The following is a 12,611-nucleotide window of genomic DNA, read 5'->3' as shown; positions in this document are numbered from 1 at the left end:
CCTCGCGCCCTCCCTGCGGTTCCCGCCGCCGCCGCCGGGAGAGCGGGCGGGCATGGCCCAGTCGGCGGCTCCGCGCTGCCTCCGCCCGGCCGCGGCCAGCCCGCCGCGCCGCACAAAGAGCCGAGGCCCGGTCTGCCTTTAAAGGCGGCAGCCTGAGATTTAAGGTGTCCCCGTGTGCCGGTCTCCGCGCTCCGGCTTCCTCCTGGACGCGTGCTGCATGGAGAGCGCCCGGCCCCCGCGCGCCGGGCCCGGAGTCCACCCCTTTGTTTATTTCCTGGGCTTAGGGGCTTGGGGGTAGGGAGGTAGGTACGGGGCTGCGGCGTACCTCCCCATCCCATCCCCGCTTACCGTGCTTCCCGAGCTGTACGGCCCGCTGGGCGCACTCGGTTAAAAAAAAAAAAAATTAAAGGTGGCCGAGAAGGAAAGGGTTAACCGTTGTCTTTAAATATTCATATCATTGTTTTAAAGGTGTAAACATGCGGCTTCTGGGGTGGAGTGGACTACCTCTTCTTATGCAAATTTACCCCCTCTCCCCCATTAATTACGATTTCCCCAAGCACCCCCCCCCATTTTCGCACACCCACCCTCCCAAAACTGTTAAGTTTTCGAGGTTCGGATATGAGTGTGGGATGTGTGTCCCTCGTTCCGTTTAGAATTTTAAAACTCCTGAGTGCTTTCATACCTAAGGTGTTCTAAACTTTTTTCCTCTTAAAAATTTGGGAAAATATAAATTATGTTTAAAAGGAAGTTAGTCCCTCAAATTCCCCGCCTCTTTGGGGGGGGGTTAAGGTTGGAGGTAGGAAAATAACTGGATGCCTCGTGAGTTGGATTTTGTCCCCCCTGGTAAGAGTGAGGCGGTGTTAAATGCGAGGCGTTTTGTGAGCGAAGGACTGTTGTTTTGTTCCAAACTCTTCCAAGTCAAAGTGCTAGTGGACTTTTCCTAACTCTAAAATGGCTTCAGAATTCCACTCTGGGTAATTTGCTTTGCTTTCCTGCCAGCCTCCTTTTGGACAGGTTGTTTTCTTGGAATCTCCGAAGTTTTATTCCTGCACAGTTGTAGGTTTCAAACCGAAATGATTGCTCACCCCAAACATGTTTTTGTAGGGACGGTTTGGATTACTGCCCAAACAAGGGTTTTGTGAGATTTGTTTTATTTATTTAGTTATTTTGTGTGTGTGTGTGTGTGTGTGTGTGTGTGTGTGTGTGAGAGAGAGAGAGAGAGAGAGAGAGAGGTTTATTTTAAAGAGCGATGTGCTTCCCAGGAGATCAGAAACTCTATAAATGGGAATTATGTTCTTAATCATAAATTTTATAGGGGAAACTGCCTCTAAAACTTGGGGTGTTTGTAATTCTATGCCCAATAAAATATCAATCTGGAGGTTTGTAAACCCTGGGCGCCCCCGTAATTTTCTGGTTTAACTTCTGAGACTTCAGATTTAGAAGGGTTTGCCCTACAAACTTCTAGGGATACCAAGTACCATAAGTGCCAGTGATTTAGTACGGTTTAATTTCTCATTTTAGTTCTGCAATGAAACCGTAATGAGCAGGAGCACGCATAATTATTTTGTCAGTGATGTGTGGGGACTGGTTGTTGGGCGGGATATTTGCTTTCTAGGAAAGAGTACTGCATTAAAACGTTAGCGAACTTTCCACTGCTGTCTTGGAGAAAATTAATCTTGCTGTGTTAAACAGCCATTCCACTTTTCAAGTTGAGTTCTTTAGTGAGGCTTCCTTAGTTTTGGATCATGTTGTACTTTTGGCTAAGAGTGGAAACATGCTTTTCATGCATTGAGCATCATAAAGAATTTCGTCAAATGCATTTCCGTCAGCATCCTCTTCCTGCAGAATGTCTTAATGGTCATTTTATTTTTCTATGTGAGATAGCAGTAGATATTAAAAGTTTTTCCAGAAAAGTCCCTTTAGCCAGGCCTTCTAATTTCTAAACCATAGTGCTTCTAGGTTGACAGATGAAGTGGCTAGAAGTTTTCTCATAATGCTGGCCGCCAGAAGAACCTTTGGGACTTACTGCTCAAGATGGGCTGGTGTCATGTGCCAGCTGGCCCATAGTGCCTTCTTCAGGGGAGGTGTTCTGGCTGCCCCTCAGAGCCACAGTTAAAGCAACACAGATGTCAGATCTTCTTCCATAGAAGATGTCTGTGATGGTACAGTCACTTTTTAAAATGATTCGTTCTGGCTTTTGCATCACTGTAACGAACTGTTGTGGCCTCTGATTGCCCTGTGCCTGTGGTCTGGATGATTTCAGCTCTTTTCACACTTACTTGTCACTGTCATGTATTCGCTTGATTCTTAGCAAGTACTGGTGAGAGCTTTCTAATGGTGTCTTTGTGTTTTGGCGGTACCTAGGTGGATCCTTAAAGAAACCAGCCGGCTAGGAGAGGGAGGGGAGGAGCCCAGCTGGGAGGTGTGTGCGCCCCAGAACCATGTCTACGCGGGAGTCCTTTAACCCGGAAAGTTATGAATTGGACAAGAGCTTCCGGCTAACCAGATTCACTGAACTGAAGGGCACCGGCTGCAAAGTGCCCCAAGATGTCCTGCAGAAATTGCTGGAATCCTTACAGGAGAACCACTTCCAAGAAGATGAGCAGTTTCTGGGAGCAGTTATGCCAAGGCTTGGTATGTGAACCATTGTTTCTGTTATGCTTCCCCAAGTAGAACATCTTGGCTGCAATTGTAGTCAATGAGTCGAAAGCCAAATTTCTGTCCTCCCATGGTGCTTTTTTGAAAAGTTTAATTTCTATGGGGATTCAAAGAGCAAAGCAACGATAACTATTCTATTACTGTAACTTCTTTGGAGGAAGTACTTAAAAGCATCAAGAAATGTGCTCGAGCCATTTTTAAACTATTAAGTGTGCAGTTGAGACGATTCTATTACAGTAAGAGCATTTTTTACTAAATTGAATCTTGTAGTTAGCTGAGGTTTAGGCAGAAACTCCTTTATGCCTCTTTCCTAAAATTCTCCTTAAACGTTTGCATTCTCCTCTTTGGCAAGGTAGTGCTTACGTGTCATTGTGCAGTGCTTTGAGGGCAGGGACTGGGTTGGGGGGAACTCCGGGGTTCCTCTTCAAATGCACTGTTTGATGAGCTCCAGCAGGGAGGAGGGAGAAGACCGGACTGAGTCTGCGCCTGACCGGAGGACATCATCTGGCATGGAGCGTGTGGTTTTTTTCTTTACTAAATTCCTGATGTTTTAGTGGTTTGCCTCTTCCCAAACACAAAGCTCAGAAAGAAATTCTAGGTTATTGGGGTGGTGTTTGTTAGCTTTTATCGTTTGGTGCGTTAAGGACGTGGCGTAAGACCGTGAACACTTGGCCCTTTGAGTGTTTGGCGTGTATTCTAGGAGTTTGAATGTTTGGTAGTCATGGTGTGTGACCCGATCAGCTTTCTTACATAAGGTTTTCATTCCGTTCATTGTCACCCATTGTTTGATTGTGCAGCTCTGTCTTACAACATCCGTCTTACAGCCCAGGATGCCCCTTTCTTTCCGGATTTATAAAGCAGACGTAAAAGCAGAGCTGCTTTGGTTGGAGGAGAGGAAACTTCACACCCCACACTCTAGGGGCCGCAGGGCTGGCTCCCAGGAGCTCAGTTTGAAAACCAGCCTCATCTAGCTGATGCCTAGGCACGGAGAAATACCACGGGAATGAGTTGGGTTAGATGTTGGCTTACTTGTCAAGAAATAAGAATGTACTGAGAAAGCTGTCAGATAACTTTGTCAAGAGAAATAATCCGCCACATGGGCAAAACCAAATGCAATAAAAGCCTTATGGATACAGTAGTAATTCCTCTTTATAACTTCCCCTATTGACGTTATGAGCATGCCATGCACTGTTAAGCACTTTGAGAATGGGTCAGGTCATTTGCTCCTTCCCTCTGCCCCATGATGCTCAGGAAGGCCGGGTAACCCATCCCGTGTCGCTTGGCGAGGGTCAGGACCTGGATCCATGTTTGCTGATTCCTCGACCCACCATACTGTGTGTCACCCGGTTTCTATGTCCAACATGTTTGCAGTGAGAAGAGGGGCTGTAAGCTACAACCTAGCAGTGGCAAAGGGGACAGATGGGAACAGCAAGGGGAGAGGCAGAAAAACTGCTAGAACAACACTAGCGCAAAGGAGTCTAGTCTCCGAGGGCTTTCGAGACGCCTTTGGAAGCCGTGACCCTTTCCCAGAAAAATGCACGCTCGCAAAATTGAGCATTCATGGCATTCTCCAGGGGTAGAAGGACCCTAGGTTACAAGTACATGGGTGCTGAAGGAAGCATGGTACTGAAACCTCGTCCAGAAGTGATAACATCTAGATAGCAAGAGCTTTGCTTCGGAATCAGATGTGGATTTTTGTCCGCACACAGTCACTAACAAGTCACTAGTGTTAATCAGAGCAAGTTACCCAATCTTTAGAATGAGATAATCATACTTACTGTTCATAAGTGTTGGAAGTACTAGAAATTATGTGTGTGTATATGTACAAAGTGTGTTTATCTGTTTCTAAACTATTTTTCTAAACGAGTGTCAGAGTTCCTGGATCCTAAGATGGTGACAGTTGTTAAATGTACACATGTTTATGAGATGTATTCTCATTAAAGAAATGTTAAAATAAGTGTTTCCTGCCTGGGGCTTAAAGAGCTATCAGGTATTGATCACTGCTGGCAGTGGTGGTAGTATGATCACTGGGATCATTGGGGTTCTTTTTCTTGGTGGATGGTTTCAGTCTTGCTGAAAACCCAGAATTCCCCACCACCCACTGGTGATTAAATATACACTGCTTGGTCTGGTATTTGAGGCTTCCTCCTCCCTGTGGTGTTTTCATCTGTTTCCACCTGCCCTCTCCCTGGAGTGTCCCTCTCTCTCAACTTGATCCTCTGGTTTTTTAAGGCCAGTGGCTCATCTCAGATGTGTCTCTCTCCCCTAGTCGCTATGGACCTGTGCTGTACGAAAGAAATACCACATGAACCACACGTGTAATTTCAAATTTCCTAGAGCATCAGATGAAATTAATTCTAATGTATTTTTAACCTTCTGTATTAAAAATCTCATTTAAACACATAATTGGTATAAAATATTACTAGTGAAATGTTGGGTTTTTTGGCAAACATTCTCAAGAGTCATCAGTTAAAATGCTCTGATGATATCTATAAAGAGAAATTAAATACTTCACAAATCAAATTTATTTAATTCAAATTTGGATTAACCAGATTAGAAACATTTATTTTTTTGTAAGAGATTTTATTTATTTAGTTGAGAGAGAGAGCATGAACAGGGGGTGGGGGCAGAGGGAGAGGGAAAAACAGGCTCTCCACTGAGCAGAGAGCCCAAAATGGGACTCAATCCTAGGACCCTGGGATCGTGGAGCCGAAGGCAGACGCTTAACCAACTGAGCCACTCAGGTGCCCTGATTAGAAACATTTAAAGCTAACGTTCAGCAACTATGATCAGTCTCTTTCGGGAGTCCTGTAGTTTATACATGAAAATCCCAAAGACAACTGTATTTCATTCTTTCCTAAAGCAAACAGTAACATCCTCAGAATGACCTGTTGGGATTATCGATTTAGGGAGATTTAGTATGAGTAAAATTGTGGTTCTTGCCCTCTTTTCACTTAAGTGCTCAAAAACAGTCGTCAGGTGAAGTTTCTGGGAGGTGTGCACATATACGTCGTTTAGAGGAGTTATCACGTGTTCCTGCCTGATGCACATGGACACTCGTGACCTGGGCAGTGCGCTCCATTGTCACAAATCCGTGAGACTTGCTATCCGGACATTGACTTGCCATCTCGTGTGGTGGAAAATCAGCCCGCCTTCACAAAGTCTGTGGCTTTATTAAACTTGATTTTTATTATTGCATTAGTAATAATGGATCAAGGCCTGGGAAAGTAAGGTGCCCCTAGGACGCAGCCTCTAGTGGGTATTTTGCTGTTGTGGTGCTGAGGTAGTTGTAACGTAGCAATTTTACTCAAGGAGAGTATGAAAGGTGCTCAGGTGTTCGCTTCAGTATGACGCAGATATGATTTATTCTTGTTCCGTTTGGAATTCTGAATTAAGAGGGCGCCATCCACTTGCTTCCTTTGGTATTTTATCCTGATTTTTTCCTCCACCCTTAGCTGTTGTGCTGCAAAGTTGAAATCCTCATAAGGGGGCAGGAGGGTATCCTTTCGAGAGAGGTGAGGGAAAGCACTCTGTATTCAGCTTACTTGCAGGGAAGGCCAGTCTGAATTTGAAAATGTCCCCATTACAGGTGATTTCCAAAGAAGTGTTGCGTATAGTAGCTTAGTTTTGACTATTTCTGAGCCAATTTCAGTTAAAGGGAATTATTTCTAATTAGACCATCCGTTGTCCATACTATCTTTCTAAATGTTTAGAAACAATTTTTAATTAATTGAAATATCTCCTACAGGCTTATTTAGCAAAATATTTTTCCTTATTTACAGTGTAAGTAAAGATGACATTTATAAGTTTTCTGCAAGAGAAATAATGTGGAATTTTAAAGTTTCCTCTTAAAAAACACTTTTGGGAACCTACATAACAGATCCCATAGGTGCCACAGTGTCTGTCCATGCTTGATTGGAAACGATGAATACCCGTTCCGGCTTTGTCCTCTCTTTTCTTTGCTCTCGCTCTCTCTTACTCTCTCTCAAGCTTAGTTATTTATTTTTAAGTAATCTCTACACCCAACACGGGGCTCGAACTCACGACCCTGAGATCAAGAGTCACACACTCCTCTGACTGAGCTGGCCAGGCACCCCCCGTTTGTCATTTTCCTTTTTGACTAAAAATGGAGAAGTAATAATAACATTTCTTTTTTTTTTTTTTTAAAGATTTTATTTACTTATTCGACAGAGATAGAGACAGCCAGCAAGAGAGGGAACACAAGCAGGGGGAGTGGGAGAGGAAGAAGCAGGCTCACAGCAGAAGAGCCTGATGTGGGGCTCGATCGCATAACGCCGGGATCACGCCCTGAGCCGAAGGCAGACGCTTAACCGCTGTGCCACCCGGGCGCCCCAATAATAACATTTCTTATATGTATAAAAGATTTTACAGATTTTCTGTTGGGGAGAATAGGATAATGCCTAAAGATCTCCTTGGAAAGTAACTGTAGCTAAGACAACCCAAGTTCCGTTGATGCTTTCTCATCCTTAAAGAAATTCTGTGTGGTGCCAGCCACATGATACAGTAATACAAAGGAAAAATTTCCATTGGAGGCATCATTAAAGTCTAAAAATTGTACCGTATTGAAGTTGAGTCTTCATGATGAACAAATTTTGTTCTCACTTTCCATCTTAAGCTAGTTATGTTTCACGTTTATTTCAGTTACCGTCTTGACGGGAAACACGTTGCCTTATTGGCAGGGTGCAGTGCTCCACCGCGTCGAGCGCGAAACTGCTCTTCTTCACAACACTGATGGTTTAAGATGAAATGGCTTTTCCCTTTGGTTTTTGGATGCTGACGTCTTTCGTCTTTGCAGGCATTGGAATGGATACTTGCGTCATTCCTTTGAGGCATGGCGGTCTCTCTTTGGTTCAGACCACGGATTACATCTATCCTATCGTGGATGATCCTTACATGATGGTGAGTTTGACCCTGCCATGTGTTTACACCTGGAACTGCTTGTTGGATGGGTTTGGGGCCGGGGCTGGGGACTTGGCTTTCTACACTCCAGTTGTCACCCCGCCACGCTCTGCCTTCTCACTTGCAGCCATTGGGTCTGCCCTGGTCGTGCCCCATACCGGGCGGAAGGCGGAGAAGGCGGAGGAGGCAGACGCGGGGAGCCCCTCTGCCGCTCTTTTACCTGCGTGTGTGTCTGTGCACGAACACCTGTTGTGTCCTCAGCATGTCTGTTGATGGACGTGCTTATAGTTTCCTTCTTTCCTTCTCTCTTTGACATTGTAGACTCCACACGCCTGTGTGTCAGGCTTCGAGGTGTTACCATACTCGGTAGCAGGACTGATGCTAGATATTTCCTTCCAGAAATAAACAGCTTAGCATCTCACCACTATTAAGCTCCTTGACCATTGATTCTGACTCTGGTCACTACGCACCCCAGTGTGTCATGTGTCACTGTGTAGAATGCGTATCTGAACTGTGGCATTAAGTGCCTGGTTGCTGATCATGGCCTGCCTCGATCTAGTTCCAAATTGCTCAGTGCATGGCTACGCCAGCAACCCCATGGTCTGCCTGACTTTAACCCCCTGTCCTCCCGGATGAAGAGCCAGTGAAGACACTGGGAGCATCGTGCTGTTAGGAAATGGTCCTCCCTGTGTGCTGGAGGCACTGAACTCAAGCCACACGCATAGGGACTTCGGCCCGGAGACAGCTGAGTGCAGGGAGGAGGAAGGTCACCTCTCAGGTGCCAGTGACAAGCATACAGTTGACTAGAAACCTGTCTGTTCTCTCCTCTGGAGCAGTACTCCTGAGAGACCGCAGGTGCCCCACTTGACCAGAGGTGGCGGAGGCAGCTAGGATCAGAATTCAGCCTTTAGCCAGCATCTCATTCTTTTTTCTTTTTTTTTTTTTTTTTTTTGAGATCTTATTTATTTGACAGAGAGAGGGAGAGAGTACAAGCGGGGGGAGTGGCAACGGGAGAGGGAGAAGCAGGCTCCCCGCTAAACAAGGAGCCTCATGCGAGACTCCGTCCCAGGACCCTGGGATCGTGACCTGGGCCAAAGGCCGATGCCTAACTGACTGAGCTACCCAGGTGCCTCTAGCCAGCATCTCTTAAAAGCATCAGAGAGGAGAGGGGACAGAACATGGCTGCAGCCCCAAGCAGCAGCAGGCACCTCTGAGTTGCAAAACCCCTGTTGCCCCTGCTGTTGCCTCTTCTGAGCTCACTGCTGATCTGCCAGGAAGTCATAAGAAAACATCAGCGAGCAATGAGCCAGCTGCTGAAGTGATCATACTTGGGAGTTTGATTATCTTTATGTCAGAAGAACAATTTGTCATTTTTTCCTTCACTGTCTAGAAGTGACAACTCACATTTACTATTTATTTATTTGGGGGGGCAGCAGGAGGGTAGAGGGAGGGAGAGACTCTCAGACAGGCTCCATGCCCACCGTGGATAGAGCCCAACATGGGGCTTGATCTCACAACCCTAAGATCATGACATGAGCTGAAATCAAGAGTCTGACGCTCAATCGACTGAGCCACCCAGGCGCACCATTTTTTTTTTTAAAGATTTTATGTTTAAGTAATATCTATACCCAACATGGGGCTCGAACTTACAGCCCCGAGATCAAGAGTCACATGCTGCACTGACTGAGCCATCTGGGTGCCCCTGACAACTTACATTTAAAAAATCTCCAGTGGAGATAAAAAAATTTTTATTATCACGTATCTATTGAATTAAAGTTCCTTACTAAATAATGTAGTTTACTAGAAACGCTTTTTATGTGCTTTAGAAAACAATCTGATATCAGGCCTAGACGTTTTTTCTCTTTTCATTTTTTGATTTCTTAAGCAAGATGTTTTTTCCTGTTTATCTCCTACAGCCTTGTTATAAAACCATCTTCTTAATCACCAATAAAGTGAACATAGTTTTAGGGTCTGTTTAGGATACATGGCTGTTTCCAAGTTTGCTGTAGGACCATGGTTTTCCAACTCATTCTATAAGCTCTCCTCCCAGACCCATCAGCTCCAACCTTGCTCACTCCAGCATCTGCTCCCAACCCTCTTTCCCCCATCTAAATAAATTGCAGGCTTCTCCCACTATTTAGAATGGGAAAGAACACAGAAATTATGTGTTCTGCACAAGAAAGAAGCGGTGGTCATAGGAATGTCTGAGAAAGAGCAAAGGAATGGCCTCGTGGTTGTGTGATGAAGTACAGGGCACAAAGCGGGGACCATGTCCCTGGAAAGTCCCCGAGTTGTCCTGGGAGGTACTCTGTAGGCACACATGGAAAGTCCCCCAGTTGTCCTGGCTCACGCCTCCCCTCTCTTCCAGGGCAGGATAGCATGTGCCAACGTCCTCAGTGACCTCTACGCCATGGGGGTCACGGAATGTGACAATATGCTGATGCTCCTTGGAATCAGTAACAAAATGACTGACAGGGTAAGTAGTCTGTTGTCTTGCTGGCGTCACTTGACTGGTCAGCCCTGCGTCTCCCCTCTGTAACCGGAGGTGCCAGGCTGCACGGCTCTCCTCTTCTGTCGGGCTCCCCATTTATTTTTTGGCAGCTATCGGTGAATTAAAATAGAGACTCCAGCCTATTCTTGTTTTCATTTCCACCACCTGCTTCCCTTTCTCTCTTCCAGGTAGACTGAAGCCAAGACAGGCATGTCTGTTTGCTTTACTAAAGTTGAGACCACAGTCCTAGCAGCTCCATGCCAGGCCTGAGGCCCGGGCCTAGCCTTACAGACCCAGGGTGCGGGGCACGTTGGGCAGGTGCCCCCTCCGCTTGCTGGTGGGGTCGTGATGTCCACTGTGATGCGACAGGAGTGCCCTGGGTAGTCACATGCTGGCACAGCAATGTCTGTGGCCTTGCCACCAGCCCCTGTCCTTTGACACAGGGATGATTTCCATTTAGATTCTTTTTGAAAGGTACCTGTTTCTGTGCCCTAGAGAGAGGTATGCCATGCCTTATAGAAATTAGAGTTTTCAGGAGGCCCTTTTCTGCCCTCAAAACAGTTGCTGGGGTACCGCTTCCACACGGCCTCTGGCGTGTGGACGCATATGAAGCTAGTCCTGGAATTCTTAAGGACCGCTGAAAGAGCTGGCTCTCAGATGTAGGCTGGACCTGTGTAGCCAAATTCCAGTTTTTAGGATTTTTTTTTTTTTTTTTTTTTAATCTGACAGCACAAGCAGGGGGAATGGAAGAGGGCGAGGAAGAAGCAGACTCCCCACTGAGCAGGGAGCCCTATGTGGGACTTGATCCCATGACCTGAGCTGAAGGCAGTCACCTAACCGGCTGAGCCACCCAGGCGCCCAAATTCCAGTTTTTAAGTCTGTGTTGTCTGGGCTCCGTGCACATTGTAACCTAGAGCGCCTTCCAACTTTTGATAAAATGGCTACAATGTATGTTCTTCCCTACTTCATTCTCTGATTCCTACCCGGGCTGTAAGCTGCAGGACCCCCGTTAGGGTTTTATGATCTTTTTTAGAACTGTAAGCATAGATTCTCTTTTCTGGGTTTTGAACTGAATTATGTGACTTTTAATTTGTGTTCTTTTAAACCCTAGGAGAGGGATAAAGTGATGCCCCTAATTATTCAGGGTTTTAAAGACGCAGCAGAGGAGGCAGGGACGTCTGTGACTGGTGGCCAGACGGTGTTAAACCCCTGGATTGTTCTGGGAGGAGTGGCCACAACTGTCTGCCAGCCCAATGAATTTATCATGTAAGTTGATTTTGTTTCCCATCACCTGGCCTGGTTCTCCCTTTCTTTTTCATTTTTTTGTAAAGATTTATTGAAATATGAGTTTGCCTCTCATCAGTGGTGTTTCACAGAGTTACGTACCCATCACCAGAGATGATTGTAGAACATTCCATCACCCCAGCTGGAAACCCACCCCCTCACTATCACTCCATGTTCCTCCGGCTCCCATTCTGCCTTCTTTCACTTCACATGATAGTAGCATAATATTTTTAAGGTGCCATCCACTCTGTGGCACGTATCAGTGCTTTATTCTTTTATAAAAAAATCTTGCATTTTTTTAATTGAAGTACAATTCATATAACAAAATTTCACATCACATAAAATTCAGCTTTTTAAAAAAGTTCTTATTATTTATTTATTTATTTATTGGGGCGAGGCAGAGGGGGAGGAGGGGGACTCGTGCAGAGCGCAGAGCCTGACACGGGACCTGAGCCAAAACCAGAGTCAGACGCTTAACCAACTGCCCAGAGCCCCACGAAATTCAGCTTTTTAAACTATACACTTCCCTGGTTTTTAGTATTAACAAGGTTGTGCAGCCATCACTACTATCCAATTCCAGAACATTTCGATCATCCTGTTGTCTATAAGCGGTTACTCTCAACTCCCTTATCGCCGGTGACCTGGAAACCAGTAATATACTTCCTGTCTTGTGAAGTTGCCCATTTTCAACATTTCTGAAATACGGAATCCTAGGATAGATCAGTATTTTGTGTCTGGCTTCTTTCAGTCAGCATGACATTTCCGACTCCGTGTTGTGGCGTGTGTCCCTGCTTTGTGCCTTTTTATGGCTGAGTCATACTCCATGGTATGATAGACCAGTGTGTGTTCATGTGTTCACAGTTGACAGACCTCTGGGTTGTTTCCACCTGTTACAATGATGCCGCTGTGAACTTTTGTGTGCAAGTTTTTGTGGACATACATTGCATTTCCCACGGTGCTGTACCTAGAATTACTGTGTCACGTGGTTACTGTAGCTTGAACCACCATCACATTGGTTTCCAAACAGTGGCACCATTTTACATCCGAAACAGCAACGTAGGAGAACGCCAGCGTCCACATCCTCGCTAGTCCTTGTTCTCTTATCTGCGTGTTTGATAATAGCCAGCCTAGCAGGTGTGAGGTGATCTCTGGCCCTGTGGGAAATGGGCATTTCCCTGGTAGCAAATAATATGGGCATCTTTTCATGTGCTTTCTGGCCATTTCTAGATCTTTGGAAAAGAGTCTCTTTCTCTCTCTC

The 12,611-nt window shown here is 45.7% G+C and overlaps 1 protein-coding gene across 7 annotated transcripts in view; it reads left to right on the top strand.

Moving 5' to 3' along the window:
- The first annotated feature begins 24 nt into the window (after window positions 1–24).
- The window catches only part of SEPHS1 (selenophosphate synthetase 1), a 31,885-nt gene continuing 19,298 nt past the window's right edge, over window positions 25–12,611 (top strand). For 2 of the 7 annotated variants that reach the window (XM_011232823.3, XM_011232822.3), the window contains exons 1-5: window positions 323–2,162; window positions 2,365–2,634; window positions 7,475–7,578; window positions 9,947–10,054; window positions 11,181–11,335. In XM_011232823.3, coding sequence (XP_011231125.1) covers window positions 2,442–2,634; window positions 7,475–7,578; window positions 9,947–10,054; window positions 11,181–11,335 — 560 coding nt within the window. In that variant the 5' untranslated portion in view covers window positions 323–2,162; window positions 2,365–2,441. The other 5 variants (XM_011232820.3, XM_011232821.3, XM_034643834.1 and 2 more) reach the window with 5 other exon arrangements.

The sequence above is a fragment of the Ailuropoda melanoleuca genome, chromosome 15 (assembly GCF_002007445.2).
Source record: "Ailuropoda melanoleuca isolate Jingjing chromosome 15, ASM200744v2, whole genome shotgun sequence".
NCBI classification, from domain to species: Eukaryota; Metazoa; Chordata; class Mammalia; order Carnivora; family Ursidae; genus Ailuropoda; species Ailuropoda melanoleuca.
Note: the sequence above shows the minus strand (reverse complement) of the source record. Positions and strands in the feature narration are given on the sequence as shown.